The sequence below is a fragment of the Aythya marila genome (assembly GCF_965140915.1).
Source record: "Aythya marila genome assembly, chromosome: 18".
In the NCBI taxonomy this organism is placed as follows: domain Eukaryota; kingdom Metazoa; phylum Chordata; class Aves; order Anseriformes; family Anatidae; genus Aythya; species Aythya marila.
Genome location: NC_139059.1, coordinates 6275796 through 6301406, shown reverse-complemented (window position 1 = coordinate 6301406; position 25611 = coordinate 6275796). Strand labels below are relative to the sequence as shown.

General features: G+C 36.9%; 1 protein-coding gene across 1 annotated transcript; it reads right to left on the bottom strand.

Annotated features, from left to right (window-relative positions):
• Positions 1 to 834: 834 nt before the first annotated feature.
• On the bottom strand, positions 835 to 25611 carry SUZ12 (SUZ12 polycomb repressive complex 2 subunit). Its single transcript, XM_082774787.1, has 16 exons — positions 25028 to 25611; positions 22388 to 22434; positions 22227 to 22291; positions 17459 to 17527; positions 14898 to 14947; positions 11803 to 11888; positions 10192 to 10423; positions 9320 to 9422; positions 8387 to 8492; positions 7750 to 7927; positions 6343 to 6434; positions 5750 to 5893; positions 4870 to 5027; positions 4197 to 4395; positions 3604 to 3683; positions 835 to 3289 (listed from the first exon to the last, which is right to left on the bottom strand). The coding sequence occupies exons 1-16, from the start codon at positions 25581 to 25583 to the stop codon at positions 2944 to 2946; spliced, it is 2511 nt and encodes an 836-aa protein (XP_082630913.1). The 5' UTR covers positions 25584 to 25611; the 3' UTR covers positions 835 to 2943.

Below are 25611 nucleotides of genomic sequence, written 5' to 3'. Positions count from 1 at the left end.
AACTACAGTCAAAACGCTCAAAGCAATGCACACTTAAAGTTAACAAATTCATATAACAATTTTGACTGTGGCATTTAATGCACTGAACTTAACATTAGTCAAAGGTTCCAACTTGGGGTTTACAGACCAGGTGTGTTTAAGTGACCACCAACTATAAAGTACCATAAAAATCTGCCATGAACATACTGAAGGCTAGATTAGGACTGTGCCAGTTTTAGGAAAAAATGGTATACTGGACAAGCGCAGTACAGTTTACTAAATCTAGCTGTCATTCTGTATTCATTATATGAATTATTTTAAACATGGAAAAAGGTATTCAGCATCAGCTATTCAACAGCCACTGTTCTGCTGAGCAGTGCAATTCCTTCCTCACTTCTTTCTGCAGTACCCATCCTCCATAATACCAGAAGCAGTTTTAAACTGATAGCAATTTAAACTCTGCTCCAAATAAAGTTCATCTCATAAGATGTTTGAAACATTAACCACTTGTACATAAAAAAGACGTTTTGTAACTAAAACATTGAGCAATATGCTTCATTCACACAGTTTTTCCTCAGTTACAAAAATTACAGTTCTAAACAGTGACACACAACTTGTCTCAGGTACTCACTTCTAACCCCAAAAGAAGAGAATTAAAGTTCTTATAGCCAAAATCTGGTAATTTATGGCAATACCTTACATACAATGAAAAGACTGGACAGATACTTAGCTACTTTTATGCAGCACAGGAAACACATGAATCTAAAGCTAAACAGACAAGCAGAAGATTAAGTTACACGAGGTGCTCCTAGTGGCCGTTTTACATACACACAAAATGACTGGACAACCATCATGGCAGATTTTATATTACTGAACTTTATGTACAAAAGCCGATTTCAAATAAAACATTTAATGTAAAAACAATGGTTCATTTAAACAACTGAACTTTTTCGTTGTTTTGTTTTTGTGTGTTTTTTTTTTTTTTTTTAAATATCTACTGTACCATTCAAATTTTTAACCAGCTTACACGATATCTTCAAAATCTCTCAAAGGTACATATAGAAAAGGCATCTTTATAAATAGAAAACAAAGGGATTTTTTCAGCTTTTATTATAAATTGACATGACATACAAAGTTTACTGGACAGAAGTAATTTCATTACTGTTTTTTGGGGGGATCACCAACTTTTTGTGCAAACAATGCTAGCCTTCTTTTAAGCATTAAGAGCATAACTGCTTAAGAAATGACATAAGCAATAATTCTAGAACTACATCTCCCCTAAAATAATCTATTTTTTTTACATATGTGCACAGCTTTAGCGAATTAAAGCCAGAGAGAAATGCTTGATGTACTATCCAGAGGCATAATTAGAGTTTGCTAAAACTCAGAGAGCTGGCAAATTCAAGAAGTTTGTAATGAAAGCTGCAGTTTCCCTCTTTCCTATTTTGTACACAAAATCAGTGACTAAGAACTTAATACTGGATGACAAATCACATCCACACCATTAGTTAAATAGTCTCACAGTTAAACACATCTTAAGGACCATCAAAATCAGTATTTACATTTTATAAATTTCTGAAGACACCATTAGAAAGCTTATATACCCCTTAAACAAATAGGGAACTGCATCTCATGGTGATGGAATGAAATAAAAAATTAAAAATACCTGTATTTACAGCAGCATTGTTCCTTTATAAATAAAGAATATGAAAAATGCAATATTTTAAGGATAATAAAAAATTGAGGTGATGTCACTCAACCACAGTGCTTGCTGGAATAAACCCTTCGGTGCTGATACTGTACCAGTAGTGAAACCACTTTCCATTGGAAAAAATCTGTAAACGTATGCATAAAATGTGTTAACAGCAGTGCAAAACTGCTCAAATATAGTTTAGTCAGCATCTTAGTATCTGTATTGAATACAATACATCACAGAATACTTGCATAAGAAGTGCAACACATTTTCTGGTCCAATTTTACAGTGCATTTTTCCCTCAAGAGTGGCATCTCAAAAGCCAAAGCTAAACCTATGGCCTGGACTTGCAGTCTGTACTCAGGCAAAACAGCAGGCATAAACTTCAAAAGAAGTTAATTGACGTAATGCCTACATACTGACTATAGACTCTCGGCTTTAGCATGGCACGCTATGATGCAGAACCCCAGTAAAAAGGGTTTACATCAAGTAGTTTGTGTAGCTGTGTAAATGCGTAATAAAAATATAAAAGGAGCTAATGTTCAAGTTTAAAATGGTACACTGTGTGATCAATACATCAGAATTATCCATGAAAACCAAACTGCTGGTAACCTCAAAAAGCCACGGTGGTACTTCACTGTGTCTGCAACATGAAAAGCCAAGATCTTTCCAAACAGGCACAAGACAAAGGAAGTGCTAAGTTTGCCAACTTTCAAAATTTTAGTGTAAAATAAATTTGCAATTATGATCAATCGATAAATGATTTCAAATACAAGGATCAAGGTTAAACTTTAAATAGTGAGACGTTATTTTCACAAAAAGCTAACTGGAGAACTTCTAAATAAGAAAAGCAGAAACTGTATCCCAAACCCCTTTCCCCAATGTTTCACAACTTCATGGTAGGAAAAACAGCCAGATACAGATGCAAAAATCTTAATATAAAAACTGTTTTACATATACTTAAATTATGTAAATTCCATAAAGTTCTTAAGACACTAATTACTAAAATTACAAAAAGATTTTCATATTGCTCTTCATGCTCAGACTCTTATATTGTCATTACATCACCAAAACCGATATACATGTAGTACTTGCATAATTAACTGAATAGGAACCCTGTTAAAACAATATCCTTGTTGAAATCATTTATTTCCATCCAGCAGTGCCTGTTTGGAATCTCTATATTTTTTGTGTGTAATTCTTTATAGAGCTCATGCACCCTAGAATGTCACTTCAATGCTTGTCCGTTGAATGCAATTTGACTTTTGACTTCAGAGCTTTTGTTTCTTGCTCTGTTTTGTGACACCTGAGATGCTATCCATTTCTGAAATTCTCTCTCTCATATTATTTTCACTATATCCATTTGTTGTCCCACTCTGTTCCTCAGAAGATTCCTCATCTGTTGGGGAGGCTGATTCTCCTTTCTCTAACTTCTGCTGCATCTCTCGGAGCCTGGCAACAGCTTTGTCTATTGACATTATGCTGATGAGGTTAAAGTCATGCATGCTGACCAGATGTAGCATGAAGTTTCGACACAAGTTCTTCTTAATTATTTTTTGTCCGTAATTTTCAACAAACAGCATACAGGCATGATTCATTTGATTGTCAGCAATAAACCTGCCAAATTAGAAATCCGTCATTATCCAAGTAGAACATTTTCAAAAGCAAAAAGAGACATTGATAAACACTGTTGCAGGGTAACTGCACAGACTATTATATAAATCTCAACATCTGCATTTTTTTCATTATTTTCAAAGCTGAAGAACTAGTAGGCCCAAGAACTTTTTAAAGCTTCACAGAAAACTTACTCCCAACTCATCCTTTAACAATCCATTTCTAAGCACTGAATTTTAAGTGCTTAGTGAATTACAATGCAGAACAGTCAACCAAATCTATATAATTTGTGTCAAAAAAAGTTTATCATAACATACCCGTGCTTCATAACATGAAGATTCCATAATTTCATCACTTCTTTCTCTCCTTCGTTAACATCAGAGAATTCTTCAATTTGCTGAAAACATAAAGGAGTAGAGAAAGGACAAAAAGAGAAGAAAACATGACATGAGAAAACTGTATGTCCACTGACAAGCGGTTAAAGTACAGCTACAGTCAACTTGTGTCACGTATACATCACAGAAGTGACTACTGTTAAGAAGTTCTGGAACTGCAGTCAGATCAAATAGAGATCTGTGATAAATTATTTTCATATTATATACACAGCACTGTACTCCTGTATCACCAGCACCTCCTCTTTCAAGGAGAAACAGCCACAAATAACAAAGAAAACTTGTTAGGACCCATGTAGACTGAGCTAGCATTGCAACCAAAGATGTACTTGAAAATAAAAACTTTGAATCCATTAATTTACATCATTAGTGGCAGAGCATCACAATATTTTCTACTTACTCTCAAAATAAATACATCATTTTCACAACATGTACCCTATTTGTTCCCCAAACAACTCAGCTCATCATTTAAAAACCACAACCCATTGAAAGTAGTTTTGTATAAATGGGATAATTACAGTAATGGTTTTCTCCCGTAGCCATTCAGGGTCCTTTTCATCCTCGCTGTCTACTTCCATTTCTTGTGGACGGAGAGGTAAACATGTGTCACTGTGGAAATATAACCGATTGTGCCCACTGCTATATGTTCGCTGCTGTTCTACTTCTCCATCTTCAGATTCAAGGAATTCTGACATACTTGCTTTCGTACGCTTTGGCCTAGCAGAAGGAAACAAGTAACTGCTTTCAACTACTAAATCAAACATACAAATGCTAAGTATGGTAATTAATACAGATTTCTTTTAGGCTCCAGTTTACAGAAGTGTTCAGGAAAAAATCACCAGCAAAGAAATACATGCCATAAAACAAAAACAAAAAAACAAATCCAACTCACAACCCCTCCCTAAGAAAAAGATGCACTCAATCTTTTGGGCAAGGGAAGTTTTAGGATGAGGCAGTTTACAAAAACAAGTTCTTGTGTTGATGGATGCCTCAACTTAAAGGATGTAAAATCACAGGTGAAGGTATCATTCCTCAAAAGTCTTTTATTCAGTCAGTAACAGTTATACTTTAATGCTGGTGAAATTTAACACTGCTTATACACAGCTATAGATGTAAAAGTCTCCAGGTTTCACAAGTCTGGTGCATATGCTATCCCACACAAGTATGGACAGACCTTTTCAGCCTCCCTACCTGCATACAAGTATGTGTGTGATCGGAGTTCTTTTGACTGGTCCGTTACGACTGAAGGCAAAACCAGGTTGACGATGGATATCCTGGGGATTCCCTGCATAGGAGCCATCATAACACTCATTGATAGACACATCTATCCTAGCACCCTTTGGATGATACTGAAACAGATAATTGCAAATATGTTTAGCAACATACCCAGAGGTTTAAAGTAACCGTTTCAATTTCAAATACCTTAAATATCATCCCATCAATAAGCTGACAGAGCTCTAGATTCCTTTTACACCACCCAAATAAATAACTGCTAGAAACAAATTATACTAAAACTTCCTTGCTCTATGATCTTACTGTTTTGTATGAGAAGACTCAATACAACCAATTCTTAAATTAAGGACAGGATTGGCAAAATTCTTCTAACAAGCACTCTAGAACTTAGAACACTTCTAACCAGCTAAGGAGTAAAGTTTTGGAATAATCTTCTGAGCAGTGTAGTGGTCATAGGAAACTACATTATCTTCAAATAAGCATAGAACAATTTTTATTTAAGGTCAGACTAGTAGGAATAGGTCCTTATCAGCATAAGGAAATATTAACTTTAAATGTTTACTGCCTTCCTAAAATGTCAAGAAACTTCTAACCAATTGTAGATTACATTGCTTTTTAAATCACAAAAAATACATTGGTGCAAAAGCAGCACCTGTAGTCAGAATGCAACCCACAAATTTGTGCCTCATGTAACATGTCAACATTCAAAGGAAGCTGCAGTTGATTTGTAGATAGTCCTACAACTTAACCAGCTAGCAATAAAGTCACTGCAGTCAATATGTCATCTGTGACAAACTGCACACCGTCTCACACCACTAAACTACAAAAATACACTTACAACGTAATTAAAGATAAATCTGCTGTGACAAAGTTTAAGGTGTTTGAGTAAACTATACAGTTTCCGACAGTTCAGCGTGCACCATGGGCAATGCAAGTCATCTCGGGCTTCTGTCTGCTGTCTTGTGTTGTTGTTATAAAGGAACTGATGCAAACAAAAAAGGTAAGCGTTAACATCAAATGAATTTCACTTGTTAGCCTTCCAACCCCCCAGCAAGGTTGGACATAATTTCAGGAAATCTCTACTGTAACAGTAAGTTCTTGGGAGTGCTCAATGAGCTCACTTTACTGAAACAATGGTATTTCAAGAATTCCCCATGCCCCCTATGGAGACCACCTCTCCCCCTCCAGATGTCTAACAAAAGATGTCCTTTGTATTTTGGACTATGTTGGACATGGCCCCAGGAACATTAATTTCCTAGAATACTTCCTGTAAGAAGAAATGTAGAATGGCTCTTCCTACATGAATTTAAGACCCCTTAAGATATCCGCAAAAGTAGCAAATGAGACAGTTACCCCCAGCCCAAACCAAAACTTTCGCCAACTCAGGCGTGAACATTATAATTACTTGCAATACCTGGATATTTTCAATACCTGGTAAAATATTCGCAACTTTTGTCGAGGCTCATTTAAAACATCTCTCTCTTTTCTTGTTTGAAGGTCTGTTGGCAAGGATTCTTTCACAGCTGAAAAAAACACAGGTATAGACAAGCATTTCAGTTCAGAGTGAAGAGGTAAAGAAGACATTTTTAAGCTAAGTTGTGGGACAGCAAGGAAGAAACATGATTTTACAAACATCAAGCAAATTACAATTATGCAAATGTACAAAACTAGTCACTAATTCACATTTAATACATCACCACTATATTAAGTTTAATTCTTTGACATAATTATCATCCAAAAACACATGCTACCCGCTGTACAGGTACATCGTCAAGTGTTCAGTTAAATGGTCTGTGGTATCAATATCCCCAACGCAGCAACAATCCCAATATTTTGCAAGCTGTAAACAACTGCGAGGACAAAAATATTGGGCTTTTTTTGTGTATTTAAACACATTTTAATACCACAATCTTCCAAACATTTTACAGCAAGTTTATTTCTGTTAATGTTTTTAAATTACGCATGAGCTTAAAAAAGTATGCGATTGCATATTCTTTGAAAATTACTGTGGGGCCAACTGTATAAAGACTGAGATTTTCAAGGTATAAACCAGCACCAATACAGATCAGCTGAACTTATATAAAGGGAAATATCCCTGGCAGACTTGCCATAAAGAAATGCATACCTTTTCTAACACATACCTATAAATATATTAAATTGTTTAATATTTTTTTTTCTAATAGTGCTTAAAGTTTTACATGAATACCTAGGATAAATATAACTTTTATATTCCAAAACTTCACAAGACATGCCTTTCATTACAGCAAAAATAGAATGAAAAGTTTCTAAATGCTTCAAAAATGCCAGGCCATAAGCTTTTTGAAGCAACCTGAGTTATCTTTATCCAGAAATGCAAAATACAAGTGCAATACTTTAGATACCTTCTGTCACATTTCACAATAACAGCCATGTTTTCCAAGAGCTAAATTTATCTGTTGATATCCACCAAATTTTAAACTCTTACTACAAAGCGTAAAAATGTGAACTCCTAAATAATGTGAATTCAAGTATTCGTAGAACAGCAGTTAAAAAGAGTGTAGGAAAGCAGACAATCATGGAAGTCATGGTCATAGATTTCCTGCTAATTTATTGTACATGAGGATTTATGATTTATGACCATGGTATACAATCACTTCAAAATCTAAAAATAGTTGGACCTTTAAAGTCATGATAATATTTACCTTACCTTAAAAATATTACAACATATGGGATACATAAACCCATTCATTTTTGCTTTTTCATGTTTATCTGAAGCAATTCCACCAGTGCGTCAGGAACCCTGAAGTACAGAATTGCTAAGCAGATCACTACACAGCATCAAAACCAAAGTTTGCTTACCTATAGTCTGAGTAGGTTTAACAGAATTAGGCTTGTTTTCTTGAGGGAGGCTTTCAGAATTTCGTGTTGCAAGAGGCTTAGCTATAGGAGCTGTAGACTTATCATTTGTGTCTCCTGTCCAACGAAGAGTAAACTGAAGTGTAGGTCCCTGAGAAAATGTTTCAAATGGAGGCAACCTCTGGTGGGCAAAAAAAGGCAAAATCCCACCAGAATTAGTGTCTTACCACATACAAAACTCATAAAAGAAAATTCACAGAATGAGGACAAATGTCATTTCTAATCAAATTTCTTGTGTTCTCAACACATACATTTAGATATACTAGAACAACTGAAGGAGATGGCACACCCTACATTTAAGATTAAATTCTTCAATCTCATGAGATCTTTTTGTTGTATTCAGGCCTTCTTTACTGAAAGGCCACTGCAGTTACTAACATTTGCTTGTGTAATGATCCAGTGTAGCCAAAGCTTTCCTAAACAAATACCTAAATTTAACTTGTTTCCATCCTTCCAGAAGTACTATCGTCTGCTTAACCTAATCCATTTTCAGGGACTACTGCACTTTGAATTGCATTTCACCTTAATCCAGAATCTTTTAAGTGAAGACAAGTCATACAGCTACTGAAACACCCCTTACCTTCCCATCAAGTATTGTTTCCCATGTTGCTCTTTTCTTACTAATGGGACACTCTTCCATTTCCTGCATGGCCACTTCATATTCACCATCCAGAAGTTGCAAGCGCCTGTCAACACCAAATATGTGTTATGGGTAAAGCAGCTCATTGTTATCGTTTGCCTATCATAAGGCAGAATATATATATCACAGAAACTAGCTTTCCCTGAAATTAAATGCAGACCTTCAGGCAAATTTATTTGGCCACTAAATGTAAATCTTAGGAAAAACACGATCCCTAATGAAAAAAGTGCAAATATGAGAAAAAAATTGTTTGTTTTCTGACCCCTCAGTATCCTGTTTTATACAGTGAGAGATACTGGAAGAGGCGAACTACACTTTTTCTTCACATGTGAAATATATTAAAACAGAAGTGTCCCAGCAGAACTAAACCAGATACCTTTTGTTTTATTTCTTGACAGCATCTTGCAGAAGCCACTATAACACCTTCGTTTACTCTATTTAGAACACAGTAACAACTTCATAACCAGCACATCATTCCAGAGAGCAACTTGCCATTACTATGATTTCACCGTAATAACGCAGAACTTCATTAGGTACTAGCAGAAGATAGATGACTACAACAGCACAAGGCTGGGCAGGTATATTGATACTAACTGATGCATATTAATGTGACAACATTCAAGTTCATAAAAGGGAGTAATTTACTATTGTCACTGAATAGTTCTCAGTATAAAACGTGCACTACAAAACCTGTAGAGCTTTTTTTTTTTTTTAATTATTTTTAAGACAATAAGCCTGGGCTCTTATTGTACCTACTAACTAAGAATGTATCAAAAGACATCCAAGAATTAAATCAAAAAACAGGTTCAGTTTTGGTATTTTTTAAAAATCCCAACAATTAGCAGAAGAAATACTCATTTTGGATAATATTACCTGTTTTTATCAAATACAGTCATTTGTGCTACAAATGTCTTTTCTCCATCTTCACGATTTGAAGAGTTTCTTTTTCGTCTAGCTGGAAGCTCCTCATTGACATCTGTAAATATCAAACATTGCATTCAATTATTATATAGGCACAAATTTAAATGATCAAACAGCTTCTGTGCAATTGTAAAATATCACTGGCTGCTGATTATGTCAGATGTGCCATATGAACAGCTCAATGCCAATAGAAAGAGCACTTAGCATAATGACAATCATGTTTTAGATACATTCATGCATATTTATAGTCCAGTCATATTACTGTCACCATAAACAATTTAGAATTTGGCCTTCCTCCTTCTTCAATTGTAAAATAGTAAAAAAAAAAAAAAAAAAAAAAAAAAAAGGAAGTTTTCAATCTGTATTAGTCTTCAAGGCTGCAACATTTGTGATATAACATTAACACCTTAATAAAATTAAAAAAAATACCTCAATAGCAATTTTTAAAAAGGTATTTATTGGCAAGTCGTTTAGTTTTGATGAGAGACCATGACCACACCTCCAGCTGAGTCAGTAGTGACCAGCATTGATGTAGGCAGTCCCAGAGACCACAGTTTCATTATTTGCCACCCACATCACAGCATTGCCTAACACCATCACACATTAACAAAAAGCGGTGTTAAATTTTGACAAAAATAGAAACACAGCTTCTAGCTACAAACTGTATTTCGGCTATATCTTGAAAGGGTAAAAACAAGTAAAGCCAACTCAGTCACTCATCTATTACTGCCTTCTCCAAGTAGGACCTACACCACAGATCAGGACAACTGTATACATGCCTGCAAGATAAACCTCATAAAAGCCTATTTAAAGTTTGAAGTTACCAATGTTTTCATTAGTCTCGCCATTGATCAGTCCATTAAACTCTCTTCTTCCTGGGCGAGTTACTCTGAATAACAATGAGTAAGACTTCACCATATGGCTGTTGCTTGGTTCAAACTCGTTACTGGAAACCGCAAGCGACGGGAAGTTGCCTGGTTTTATTTGGCTGAGGTCTGGGTTTAAAGGCACCTGCTTTTTACCTGTAGGAACCTGTCTTATTGGACAACTGACATCCTGCAGGAAAACAAGAGAGCTAAGGTTTAGGTTTTTAGAATACAAAATTAAGACATTAAGTGTGAAAATTTGTATTACTTATGGATTGTACTTGTCCTGTCCCCCTTCTGAAAATAAGCCTTATAACAGATGTAAATTAAAGCAGAATAACAAGTCCAGGTTCTAAACGTAAAAACAGATATTTGAAAGTGTAAAGAAACCTGGCATTTTATAACCACTTCTGACAGCAGCCATCTTTCTCTAAGTGATTAAATTAACACTGACATCAAGTATTCAGAAAAACTGCAGAACAGCCATTAATGCTAATTTAATTCAGTTTACCTACAGAAATTAAATGTTTTGGTTACATATATATGTTCCAAGGGCTTCCTATCTTCTTCCAATATTACAAAGTGCACTTATGCGCTATCTGGGAGATAAAGAACCACTTACCTGGGATTTACTATATTCAGTATCTCTCAGATAGATCACGGAACACTGTGTAATATTGAAAAAACAAGGCAAGATGGCCTAAGTATGAAATTCACAGTAAAACATACTTCAAATAATCACTGGCACCTCCTCATTTTACTATACTTATCTATACAAGAACAAAATTAGCTAGAAACAACAGTAACTCTTAAAACTATGCCATAACAGTTTAATATTCTTAGGGAAAATAGAGAATTATCACTGTAAATATTTCCCTTTTTGATTAAAAATAATCGTGTGCATTGCTGCTCCCATAGCTGTGAGGATAACTTGCAACTAGCGTGAAACTAACGTATCTAAAACAGCAGGTAAATTCAAAGATGCTTTTTGGGGGAAAAAAAAAAAGATAAAAATTGATTCATAGTAGCTAAAATCTGCAGTAACTGAGATGATCAACATAAAAACATAGGTTCAGAAAAAGGAAGGAAAGAAGATTTGACAGATGACCGAGGACTTCAAAACAATTACAATTTCTTCCTTTTCATCTCTGAACCCTAAAAAGCACAGACTATTTTATGATATTGCGATTCCCCAATTTGCTTAAGCCAACAGAATTAACAGTTTAATTATGTGATACAAAAAAAGAAGTGAAATTAGAGGTGGCCAAAATACAGAATGAGTGGATGACTTACAAGCAAGCTAAATTCAAATAAAATAAAGTGGTATGCCTTTATAAGGACTTCCAGTTATTTCTCAGGGAGCAGAGAAAAAAAAAGTACACTTGCTTCTGAAGAATCATTTACAGTCGTAATTAGAAATTGTTTTCTGTTTAATTCATAAAGACTAAATTTAACTCAACACAAACATTTCACTATTAGCTGTTTGTATAGTAATGTTAAATAGATGTTCCAGAATCAGGTACACATTTTGCTTTCATACATATTAATGGTTTGTCAAATCACTTTTACCTTTCGTTTCTTGTGGCAAACTTTCACAAGCAGTACTTCCAGGGTTACAGAATTTTGTTCATTCTCTGAGTTTTGTGATGGCTTATCTAAACAGAAAAATATTTTAAGTTCTGAAAAATTAAAAATCTGTTCAATGGTGTAAATTCATCTGTAATTACTTTCTAACCATAGCTACTTTCAGGCACAAAGACCTCCAGTCAATTCTAAGTTCAATTTTGCCCAAGCTTATGGTAAATTCCCACTTCAGAACATATCCTACTTAATTACTACTAGCAGATTAAAAACATTAGCATAATTGACATTTAACATTTAACAGTAAACTTGCTAAACCTTTGGCATTCTTTACTCTTGGTTTCTTTTCATCCTTAAAATAATTCTACCTTATTTTTCACAAAAACAGAAAAAAAAACTGCAAAAGTGACCCCCTTACCTCCTAAACCTCAATTCTAGAACTAGAGGTACAAAGATGGATTGTGAAGACAACCCACTTGCCAAAGAACAGCATACACTATATATGTGAGTGAGCACGTGTTGTGGGTAAAAACTGAAAGTGAATCTGTTGTGTAGGTTCATAAAAGAGTCCAGAGACACAGCAGGACACGATCTAGCCAAAACATTTCTATAGCAGAAGAAAAAGATATCAGTAGATTTAAGAAAAGTCACTAGTTACAGATAAGTGAAATTAGTTCCCATAATTTTTAACTTTACTGCTTATAAACCTAGAATTTGGTTCTTATCAAAACTTAAGCTCCAGATGCTATAAGAAAAACAACAAAAAATTATACGAAGTTAAGCCTATGCCAAATAGCTGTTAAATGACTCTTGAAATAACCCAAAAAAAACTCTTATAAAATGAGACTTGGCATCACAGCCTCTTCACACTAAGTTTCCTAGAACCTGGAATCTTCAAGATGGCTACGACCAGCCGTACATCACCAATGCCAACTAAGAACTGCCTTTTAAAATAAATTTCACTGTCTAGAAAGAGAAATTTTAGTCATGTGAATGGATGTTATTCTGGAAATATGCCCTCATATGGAAAAAAAAGATTAAAATATTCCATGTATGCTTAAATAGAATTTGTGGAAGAAATTCTGAAAAAGCGATCATCCAAAATTGAACAGATCTGCATGAAACTATTTCTGCTTTTTAAAGTCTTACAAATACCGTTATGGGCTTACACACATTTTGAAGTTAAATGACAAAATGACTTAAGCTTATCCCTGTCGCAAAGAATCTGACAATGAAAAACTTCTTTATGCTCACTAGGTATAAAGAGCAAAGCTTTACTATGTTAAAGAGAACTCAACCCATGCATCTTCACTTGCTTCCCTCCTGATGTTACTTTGAAGAAGCTTAACGTGCTTCAGTTGAAAGTTTCAGTAAGTCCTCTATAGGTACTAGCAATTAAAAAAAACATTTTTTCAATTTTAAATATAAGATATATTAGAAATCTTTTCTTAGCAAATAAAGAAGCTCAGAAAACAAACAAAAAAGCCATCACACACTCTTCTTTCAAGAGTTTCCTAAATATTTTTCTATCCAGACAAATAGTATGCTAACTGTGCCAGCTTCATTAATTTAAATATTTTCTATATTTTATATTTACCAAAGTATACATTGTTTATGTTGTGACATTTGTTTACATGGTACAAAGAGACATCATACTCTCGCTCTCTCTTAAAGCAAACGGAGTTTTTTAAGAGCTAACAGTCCAGAAAAAATCTAAACATTTGAAAATACACAGAAGTCAAACATTTTCAAAATTCTCCTACAGCCCACTTCTACTACACAGTAAGAAAGGCAAGGCCAGTCAGCAGAAACTATGAGACAACTATCCTATCCACTAGGTTAAATTCCATGTGTGAGGAATTTACTAACATCTTCAAAATCTGATCCTTCCAGAACAGCATTTGAATTTAAGATGTATTTATTCTTATTACTTGTTGCCCCAGTAGTCCTCATTTTGTGTTGTTTTCTCATCTAAAGATCTGCAGGCAACATATAAAATGAAATTCATAAGAACAGAAACAAGATGAATATTATCCACTGAGACCAGCAGCATTCTGAAGCGGAATTCCAGAAGCAGAACTTTACAAGCCAAGATACTGGAAGAACTTTCTCAGAATGACATTAGTTTACTAAAAAAGGGATTCTGAAATCTAGACATTTGCAACTTTATCTTCCAGACATCTGACTTGAACAGATCCAGTTAAACACAAAATAGTTTGATGGAACATGACAGATTCCAGACTGAAGCATAGAACCCGTTACAAGAATTGAAGTAGCTTTTACATCCAAGGACTAAGATGTTATAGAGAATATTTTTAACTGAAAAAAATAGAAACACTGCTTAATTTTAATGGATAAACAGGTAATTTTTTTCTTTTCGGGAAAGTAAAAAGACAATGAATTTACCCATGCCTATACAGCATACAGCACGTAACTTCTGCTTTTGTTAAAGGAACAGAACCGTTCATTCTGGTCTGGGAAGTCCAGATATTCCAATTTTGAGAGGTAATGCCTTATGTGCATAAAACCCACCAATTTATTGCAAGTCACCAAGAAGCGTTTTCAGCTGCACTCTTATAATCCCCAGCATGACCTTTTCCACATTTCTAGGCTCTACCTGATACAATTTGTTCGCATACTTCTACGTTAAATTCAAAACCTCTAAAGCTGATAATGATTTGAATTTCTGTTGTGTTTTTTTTTTTTTTTCCCTTTTGTTTGTAAAAGATACTTCAAATACTTCAAAGTCCTATGTCCATAAAATCTTTCTTCAGGAACTCTTTCATCAAGCTCTACTTCAAGTTTCTTCAAGTTTGAATGGATGAAGATGAAGTATTCATCAAAATCACTGTTTTGACTAAAACCCTGGAAGCGTTAGCTACTTAACTTTACAGTTACACTAACACATATTGAAAGAACAATTAAAGGTACTGTAAATAACAGGACAGAATAACAAAATTAAAATCTGCATCCAAGCAGCAGAGATTGTAACATACTGTTCACAAATTCCGCTCACAAATCTGTACTAATTTCAAAGGTGTTACACAAATTAACGGTATAATGAATGAATTTTGCAAACGTACCATTTTTATGGAAGAAACCAGTAAACGTAAGTTGCAAATGAGCAGACAAGCTAAACAGAAAAAAAAAGAAAGGATATGTTAGAACAAAGAAGTATTTTCTCCTCATAGCAGCCACTCCATTCACTAATGGTCAGGACAGGCCTAACCACAACAGAGCCCATCCTTCCACCTGCTTTCAAACTGTCTGGGCACAGCATGCACTAAGGCACAGCTGTAGACCAGTCTTCTCTTTCCAGACGGATTCACTCTCTATATTCCATGACTGGGGAGGGTGGGGGAAAAGGTAGAGGCCTAAACACTTCCGTAGAAAGGTGCTGTATGTAGAGGTGAGATCTTGCCACCACAGGCATGCAGACATTTCCTAAACCTTTGTCAACAACAGAATGATTTTTGGTAGAAATGGTCTAGAACTTCACCCTGAACTTGGTATCAAAATTTTTGTACAAGTATTTCAAGTTCACTAAGCAGAATCTTCACAACAGTGAAGCCAGAGGTATAACACATGCAAACAAAGTAATAGTTGCATCTATTTTGTTTCATAGCACTGCAGCTTGTGGGCTAAACTATACTGCTGATCATAGGCCCATTTTATTTCAATTTGTTAATTAGAGAACGCATTTCAATTCAAAGCAAGTATTCACAAAACCAGAATTAAATGGGTTTCAAAAACACCCCGTATTTTTAAGGCACACAGAATTTACAAAAAGCGTCTGTCACACTAGAACACTAGATAAGCATCTTCATCAACTTCTCAGAAAGATACCTGACATTCAAAACCTATTTTAAACACTTTCCTGAAAGCTCTGAGGTAACAAGTGTCCATGAGCATTTGAAGGATTCTGTCTACACCAACTTGCATCATTCAGCCATGTTACTCCTCCAGACCAATTCCAGATTAAAATGTTTTTTTTTTTGTTTGTTTGTTTTTTAATAGTTTTGAAAGCAGAAAACCAACACAAACAAATCTATATTCTGTTTCAACTTGATCCTTATCTTTTAAGGGAGATTTGCCTATTAAGCAACCATAACATACAAAGCAAAAGATAATTATGAACAATACTATTAGCAAAATGTATAAAATCTCTTGAAACACAGAATTTATAAATTTGTTTCAACCTAAATTCCATCTAGAATGGTTGCCTCTGAGGCAGACTAATTATTTGCAAACACTATGGAAAAAGAATAGCTGGTTAAGAAGAAAGCCACACCACAAAAAACCCTGAATGGGTCTTCACACATTCCAGCAATTTAGGTTAGTCTTTCAACATTTGTTTTTGTCTTACAATTTCCAGAATGCTTTGTTTCTCATTATCCATTAAGTACATTAAAAAGAAGGGTTTTGGCAAATCATCTACAATCTTTCTACCTAAAAAGAACACAAAGCCAACCTGCAGGATTAAAACGGATCTTGGGCTGAATTGTGTAGATTAGAAGAAAATAATTCTGGAAGTCATTACAATGGATTGGTTTATTCCCATCATATATATCTTCACAAAAAGCTTAGGTGTTTAACTAAATCATACATAAAGAAAACAATTTTAAGAAGAAAAAAGGTCATTATCTATCACATTCAAATGTGAACATACTGTATACTGTATTACTTCTGTGAGCGAGTTTTTCAAACTTTTTCTTGACACGTCATAGTGCTGAAATAACAGACAATGCAGACTTGCAATTTGTTTTTGCCATTGGCTAGGATAAAAATGAACTGAAATGCATCATTCCCAAGTTCAGCGCCTCTGCTGAACTTGGACTTTTACCAAATACAACACGGCAAACTCAGCAAGTTCAAACGTCAAATATTTTTTTCTGAAGTATCGTAGTAAGACCTGACAAAACGTGAGCTTTATCCAACATTTAAATAAGTGTTATATAATTAAGATGACAAAATCAATAGGTAAGTTAAATTACCATTTCACAATTATAATTCATTAAGCATTTCCCCCCCTCAGTCTAACAATTCCGTATTGAATTAAGACTTGAAATAATCCAACTACTTTTTAAAGACGGAACACTGTTACTCAGCTAGAATTATGCTAAGGTTCAGAAATGCGTGTGGTCAGATCACAAGATAAATCTCTGACTGAGCAATATTTCTCACTAGAAAATCACAAAAGGAAAACTGCAAGTCCTACTGACTTTAATAAAAACATTTTATAACTAGTTTCCCTGGTACAGCTTGAAAAGGACAACGATAAGATCTTTTAAATAATGATAACAGTTTTTGTAAGCGTTCCCTCTCCCCCTCCCGATGAACAAAGGCAGCTACAGGAAAATACTATTACTTTATTTATTTAAATTTCAGCACATACATATTAGTTATTAGTGATATAATCAATATCACAAAGAAGGTTAAGACAAATACCTCTTTCAGGCTTCTACACATTTTAAGAAAGGGCACTACAAATATTAGGAGAGTTTATCCAACATTGCTTTTCTCCAAGTTTTCAGCAGAATACCTTGCTTCCAATAATTACTCTATCACCTTCATTTTGTCAATCCAAAAGCCTTTTGATTTAGCATTCCTACATGCACACAAACATAAATATGCAGAACAGTACCTGTGAGATTCTTGTTCTCCCTTCATTTTCTCTACTTTTGATAACATGTCATCTACTTTGAACGTTTTCCTGTGAAGAAAAAGCAGAAAGAAATGTAGCCACTGTTCCCATATATAAAAGAAGAATCAGTCAAAACTTTGACTTGATTTTGTATTAAAAACTACCTACATATGCAATTTTAGCCTTCCATTCACAAAGCCCCTACATAAGTATCTGCAATACAGCTTCTCAAGCAGTATCAAAATAATGAAAATAGAGACCTTCCAGAAGTGATCTAACTGCTCATAAGTGCTGTTTAACAGCATTTCAGCTTTTCTATGAATGTCTAATGGCATTTCAACTTAGCTCAAAGAAAATCTTCTTGCTTTAGCAACACTCATGACATCTAGAAACATTCAAGTTAATTCTCCAGTCATCACTACTTTAATCTTGATCAAATAACGAAAACATTATCTGAAGTTGAAAGCCTAATGATCAAAGATTTTTTCTCCACAAATTTGCATCAGATGTACACAATAGAAAAAGCAACGAATTTTTAAGATATTCCTAGAAATCATTCATAAGAAACAGAGGAAAAAAACATGACAACAATGTCAGAGAATAACCTCTTTATAAATATTTTCTCTCTGACAATATCAGTTTGTTCATGCTCCTATGTTCAGCCTCTTTTACTATATATATATATCATTTAATATTATTGCTAAATGAAGCTCACTCATGAACAGAAGTTATTCTATACTTTTTAGACTAGTCTTTCAATTTCTCTTTAAAGGAAAACTAATGTTTGGACTTAGAGGCAAACAGAATTGCACAGATGAGTAATGGTACAAAAACAGTAAGGGTATCATTCTTTGCATCTTATACCTTAGAGAAATGAGATGAAAAGAAAATAATCTGTTGGCAAATACATGATTTTTTTTTTATTAAAGTGTCAGGGGGTGACCTCTATGGGGAAGCAGGAGGCATTGTTTACATTCTGACTGAACACACTGATGTCAAACATTGTCTACATTCAGCATTTAATACCTCTGAATGATTTTGTTACATGTGGCTAAATAGTAACTCTGGACCAGAAAGCCAAGTACATGTTTGCAGTCAGGTAAGAAAAATAATTCTGTGTAGTAAACAATAATTGATTCAAAGCTCTACTCTGCCTCAGGTTCAGGCAGATGACAGATTCAAGAAGTGACTCAACTACGCTGAAGTGTGGGATTATTAATATGAATCTTGCAATGCTCAGTTTTAGATACGTTAAGAACAGAGGAGTTGAAAGTTTCAGATTCTAAGGGAAAAACATCCACGCACACACTGCACAAGCTCAAAATCAGCCAGCAGTCTGCAGAACAGCAAGCAGGCACACCGATCTTTAGAGGGCTTTATTCAGACTAAAGACTTCCCTCAAAGCAGCTAGAGCAAAGTCAAGTCATGGCCAGAACAGGAGCCAGAAACCAACTAACATTTCAAGAAAGGGGGAGCTTCACAACCTTTCCTAAGGTATATCGCTGTCTAACACAGCTTGCATTTAAACTTTCTGGTTCATTAATACTCACAAATAACAATTGCATAACTTTTCCAAATGTCAAACTCAGGTTAGTCAAAAGAAAGAAACAAAAACCCTCAAAACCTTTGAGAAAAAGGTAAAAATAGCAACAACAAAAAAACACTTAAATCAGATTTGTTACCTCTGAAGTTAACTTGTATGAACACAAGGAAGTACTGACATTCCTTTAACCCAGAGAACTGTTTTTATGTTACTGTGTTCCTTACTCACGCATAAGGGGGGACAAAACTGAGTTTATAATAGCCCTTAATACCCAGGATTTTTAGGACAGCATTTACTTGGGCTACAAGTATGTGCATCTTGCACATTCCTTTCTCCACCCACTCTTACTCCAGTACAGCACGGTAATAATTAACAAAGTATTAAGAGTCACATCATAGTAGCATGCCATTACTCCAGCATTAAATAAAAAAATATGCCTTTATCCAAATACTGTACAGGAAGCAACTTTCATTAATACAGTATCATTTTTCCATCTACATCATTTGATCTAGCAAGACAGTGACACCTAAAGACAGCCCCACAGGCCGAAAATCCATTTTAATTTTCCATAAAGTATAATTTTATCAAAGAATACTGCTCAAACAATTGTTGCCTTCAATGAAACAAAACACAATGAAGACTTACAGCGTAAGTTGACACCTGCTCATTAACTTACTCCCTATACTTTAAGCATCCTGGTCATTATCAACATTTTCTCAGTCTTAAACATATAAACCAACATCAATGGATCGTTTCTTCGTAAAAATGCAATTTTACTTCCCTACCTCCAAGTGATAAATTTGTCTGGCATTTTTCTCAGACTGCTGTAGGGCTAGAGATAAAAGATGCGGAGCCATAATTACTACTGTAATAGTTAAACTGTATACATCTTGGTGATAATTTGTTTAGTTTACATATGATACCGTTTTTATCAAAATGGCCATCAAAACAATGATCGGGAATTTAAGAGCAGCAAAATTACTAAGTCTTACAGGGAAAATACATTGCATACTTTGTAAAGGTTAATGTAAGCAGACTAAGAATTACACAGCTCTAGAAGATAATTATTTGCAGAGAGAACTCTGCCAAAATTTTAGCTATATCAAAGTTAGGTATGTAAAGCTTTCCAAATGTAAGCCTCAATAGGATCTTCCACTCTAGTCTAGATATTTGTTCTCTGTTAAAGCCTCACGTTGAGCAACACGTCAGGACCCTATACTTTAACAATTTCTGTTGAATGAGGAATGGCAACTAAGGCCTTGTGCACATTTGGAAGTGTTTGCCAGCAAGTCTGCAAACAGCCTCCTGGGGAGGTTTAATTCAAGTCCCTCAGTCAATGTCCTAAAAACAGCCAAACAGTTTGAACTACCTTTAAGCTACAACTTCTGCCTTTTAATTCGGCAGAGAGAGACCACAGTACTGACACAGCACGGAAAGGCAGGGGGCACCCAGAGGAGAACACACTCCGTAGCAACTGTTTTGTTTTTTTCCCTCCTCAACTGTGCTGGCTTACTTCTGTTGCAGCATCACTGTGTTTTTAGAAAGAAAAACATACTCAAGTGTTTTACTTCTTCTTCCAAGACCTAATTAGCAGACTGATTTCAGTAAGCCAGTATTTTCAGAAAACTAGTGAGGGAAATCACTATTAATTTGTCTGTTATGGATGAAAACACCAAGCAACCAAAGTCACAGTTCTAGAACAGAGTATTATGGGCAGCAATAAAAATCAGTATGTTTCAAAGAGAAACTAGGCATTACTTGTGCGGCTGAATTTGAACCGGAATTTGGAACAGTGGACAACACAATGTACATGCAAAGTACCACTTCTTGTTTCCCAGCAACTACAGCAAACATTCAAAGAAACAGAATAAGATTCAGGTAAAAGAACATATGCATTTCAATCAACTATAAATTAAAATTGGTAGTAAGCAAGAACAATTTCCTGTTGCACAATTCTGGTGTAAAGCAAACAAACAATAACAGCACCTGAACGTTATTTCTTAAAATTTGGCTCTAGCCTATTTTAAAATAAGCAAACAATTCCTTTTGGTAACTTCTTTAACAAAAATCAAGCAGCAACTTCAAGTTAAAAAAAAAAAAATGATCAAAGGACAGGATGAGATCAAGCAGTATACATCCTAAAGTACTTGAAGTTGTATGCTATTAATACAATTTTAAGAAAACGGCAAAAGCATTAAACAATATCTATGAGATCTGAGAATGCTAAATATATCCTGTTTTAATTAAAATCTGCAAATTCTCTTGATAGATCATTCAAAAGTTACCTCCTTAAGATACAAATATAGTTTAAACTAGAATTGTCTGCAAAAATTAGATCGTTGCTATTCCTAAGTGTTCACGATTAATTATTTTAGTCCTATAGTAATTGTTCACATGTAGTAAGAACTGAAATGTTAAAATATTTTCAGTGCTCACTCTACAAGAAATCCAAAGTATAAAAAAATGAGTTTCAGTGAGGGGGATAAAACTGAAAGGACTTTGCAGTTCTAGTAATAAATAATGTACAACTGCAACACGCACATTCCGAGATGCAATATTTATGTATTTTAAGAGCAGCTGACATGCAGCTGTAGCACCTCATATGATAGGAACAAGTATTTGCAATGTCAAAACTGAAGCCCATTTCTCAGATACATCCAGCTCAAAACAACCTTTTTAAAGCCTCTGCTGGATTTTTTTTTTTTTTTTTGTAAAATGCTATAAATTAAATCATTTTTCAGTTAATATAATTACAGAAAAGAGTACTGGTTCTTTCTAAGACTGATTAACAAAACCAAAATAGAAGTGTTTGTTGTTTATTTTTTTGTTTGATTTTCTAAATAAGTGGTTAAACTAACATGTTTCTTATGATTAAGCATTTCATAAGCCCAGAAGTTTTGTTTGTTTGTTTTTAAGAAGCTCTTCCCAAAACAGAAAACAAATACGGACAGTTAGGTTAGGGCTGTGCAGACAGTTTTCCATATTTGAATATTCCCAACACCAAAACAAGTCACAAGTGTAAAGTCACACACACTTAACATTCCAGAAAAGTTCCTAGGTCTCAGAAATCAACTGTAAAGTAACGTATGCCTTTAAGCTCCTGAAAAAGACACAGCAATGGTTTATACACCATCTGAAGAGCAGACGTCACCCTCCACTATTCATTTATTTAATCCCAAAATGTTAATGAAGTAGCAGAAGATAGTTTTCAAAAAATTATTTTACCTTCTGATATTTGTTCGGGAGTTTCTGTGGGACATGTAAGTGAGAGTTCTGTGCAAAAATATTGGCTGCAGGAAAAAAAAAAATATGAAAAAGGTTAACACGCTTTAATTAAGTTTCCTACAAATCCAAAGTAAAGGAGTGATAAAAGACCAATTACTCACTGCTATGAGATTCCGTGTACGTAGAAACCTGTATATCTGTGTTGGTTCTAAGAGAAAGAAACACGTGTTATCCAACATGCTTTAAACCTCTAGAGCAACAGCCATGATGCAGTACTATCAAGCTTAACACGTTGGTTGTTTGTTTTAAACAACTGTCACAAAAGTCAGTTTAAGTGAAGCACCGTGATGTCTAAATAACCCTAAGTTAATAAGTCAAAGGTTATTCCATCTATTGTACAGCACAAAGCAACTTCTTGTTTAAGGTAGCATAAACTGGTCGCGACAACCCTGACAACTATGCTTGTTTTTCACAAAATATGCTTCTTACAGGCTTTGCACTGGAGAGGGGCAGAAAAAATACCTCAATGTATTACAATTTGTAGTTGAACAGGTAAATTTTCTTCACCAAGTTAATGAACGTGTCTGGTACAAGACCAAAAGAGTACACTAAATTTACAGAGTCAGGCAATTTATGATTCGATTGTTTTATCCTTCTGGAAAGTACCAAGGTCACTTGCACGAGGTACCAAAACAGAAATAGGCAGTGACAGTTGACTACGACACAGCACAGATCATTTAAGCTGGAAAATTCATTTCCAAAATCTCTTGTACTCTTGGGACCAGAAAAATGTTGATTCTGCTACAGTAACTACTGTTTCAAAGTGCAAACTGATGGAAGATAATAGAGCTCTGCTCGATACTGACATGAAAGGGCAGCATCACTCGAAATAGGTGTAATAACCAAAGTTCAAAAGAGCGAGACATGCCTGCAGAAAAGCGGACCTTCAGTTAAGTTTTAACCAATTAAGATAAATCAGGACAAAAAGAGTTTTTGTCTGCATCAGGTTCTTTCTTAAAACAGAAATACAATACAAACTGAAAAATACCATTTTTCAGCCACCTTGATTAGGTAATATCAGCAAGAAACGTGGAAATAACTTGAGAGAACAAACAGAGAGCAAGAGATAGGGAAAACGCCTAGATGCCCGCGCTAAGGCTACTAGCGCTGCCTCAGCTTTCCACGTGAAGAAACTAAACAGCTATTTATTTCTTAACAAATATAATGTTTTTATTTGTGTATTATGGCAAAGCATTTATTTTAAATAGCTGAAAACCTTATTCCGGTTTATGGAATTTTGTGATTAGAGGTGAAAAAGGAGAGTGTTACATATTCTTCACCCATTTTTAAAGATATGACTTAAGTGTAGAAATAAACCTATGAACATAAAACCCTAAATAATTTATTATTAGAAAGGTGTGTAGGTGTTAAAGAGAAGGAAATCTTAAAAGAATCCCAGTCTATACTTTCAGAAGCCTCATGAATACCAGTAAAATTCTGCTTAATGCAAATTAAGAACTACCACCCTAATGAATTGGTGGTAATGTGACTTGAAGAATACAGATAAGAAACGTGCGCTTTAACAGAAAGTGAAAATACGTAGTCTCGACTTTTAAAGAAAGATCTCAATTTTTTAGTCTCCAAAAAACTGTAATATAGTTTATAAAGGTATGAAAACATCAAATCATGTGACGTAATATGTAATTTAAAGACAGTGCACTGGTGTTTCAACTTCAGTTTCCCCAAGCAGAAAAATTCTGTGACACTTTTCGACCCGCAAACAGACATATGTTTCAGAAGTCCATACTGCTCAGGAAAAGCTGAAAATAAATCTTTATCTTTTTCTGCCATATGACCTCGAGAAGGGACAAAAATATTTGAGAAGAATGCAATTCAATACTATGCATGTTAGGGTTTTTTAACCCAATATTTACTTATTGCAGGTTTTCCATAGTATTCGCACCAGAGTTAGCAGCTGTGACACATTCGCGCTGTAACACGTCCCCGATCCCTACCTGCCCCCTTCTTTTCCTCCCCTTTTCTGACAGACGGGGGCACGCGAAGGGAAATTTTCCCCCCCAGCCTCCGACACCGAACACTGAGCAAACATCTTAAAACTCCCGTTTGCAACTCGCCCCGTTCGCAGCGCGCTATTATCGATCCCGCAGCTTCCTTAACGAGGCTCAGGTTGAAAGGACCCGACATTACGAGGGATTTGAGGCGACACCAAGAGCTCCAACTCTTCCCCCAGCACTGTCACCGCCCGCAGCGGGGAGGCACGAGCGGTGACAGCAGCGGTCCCGGGACCCCCCCGCGCACTCCGCAGGGCGCTCCCGATTTTCCTCCGAGCCCCGTTAAGTTGAGGGCCGAGCCGTGCCCGTGCCTCAGCGCTCCCCCAGCGTCCCCGCCGCGCCCCCGGGGGCTCCCCGCTCCTCTCCCGGGGCTGCCCGAGCTCCCTGCCCGCCCCGCAGCCCCAACCGGGGGCCGGTGGGGACGAGACAAAGAAAACCACCCGGACGGGGGCCAGGGGGCGAGCCGGAGCTCCCCGTCCCGAGGTGTGCGTGAGGGGGAAGCCCCCTCTCCCTCCGCCCCGCGGGCACCCAACCGCCCGCCCCGAGAGCCCCGCAGCCCGCCGGGGGCCGGGACCGAGGCGGGCAGCCGGGGGCTGAGGCCCCGCCGCCCCCCGGCCTCCCCCCCGCTCCCCACAGCTTCCCCCTTCCCCCCCCCCAACCCCCGCCTCCTCCTCCCGCCCTTTCCGCGGCCGCCCCCCCACCCCCCCTCCGGTCCCCGCCGCTCCTCACTCTCGAAGGCCTGCAGAAAGAGCTCGTGGTCGGCCTGGATCTGCTCCATCTTCGGCTTCTTCACGGGGGGCAGCGCCGCCGCCGCCGCTGCCGCCGCCGAGGAGGCCGAGGAGCCGCCCGAGTAACCGCTTCCTCCGCCGCCGCCGCCGCCGCCCGCCGCACCCCCGGATTTCCCGGCCGGAGCCGCCGCCGCGGCGGAGCCCACGAAGCCCCCGCCGCCTCCTCCGCCTCCTCCTCCTCCTCCTCCACCGCCGCCTCCTCCTCCTCCGCCTCCTCCTCCGGCGGCGCCGCCGGCGGAGCCCGAGCTGGGCCCCGCGCCTCCGCCGTGCTTCTGAGGAGCCATGGGCCTGGCCCCCGGGAGCGCCCCGGGGGGACGGGGAGCGAGCGGGCCCCGGGGAGGGGGGGGGCGGCCGGGGGCGGGGGGCGAGGCGGGGGGAGGGGAAGCGCCGAGCCCCAACTCCTCCAAGTCGCCGCCGCCGCCGCTCCGCTCCTCCTCAGCGCCGCGACCAGCCGAACCCGACGGCCCGCAACGCGCCCGCCCCCGCCCTCCTCCCATTGGCTCCGAACGTGGCGCCGCACCGCCC

Bases quoted from the DNA above. Each gene is read 5' to 3' on its own strand.
- SUZ12 (XM_082774787.1), bottom strand. From the start codon at position 25,583: ATGGGAGGAGGGCGGGGGCGGGCGCGTTGCGGGCCGTCGGGTTCGGCT. The intron at 17,528-22,226 runs GTAAAATAATTT...TTTTCTTCACAG, and splicing joins TCCCGAACAAATATCAGAAG to GAAAACGTTCAAAGTAGATG. The intron at 8,493-9,319 runs GTAATATTATCC...TGGTGTTGACAG, and splicing joins ACTGTATTTGATAAAAACAG to GCGCTTGCAACTTCTGGATG.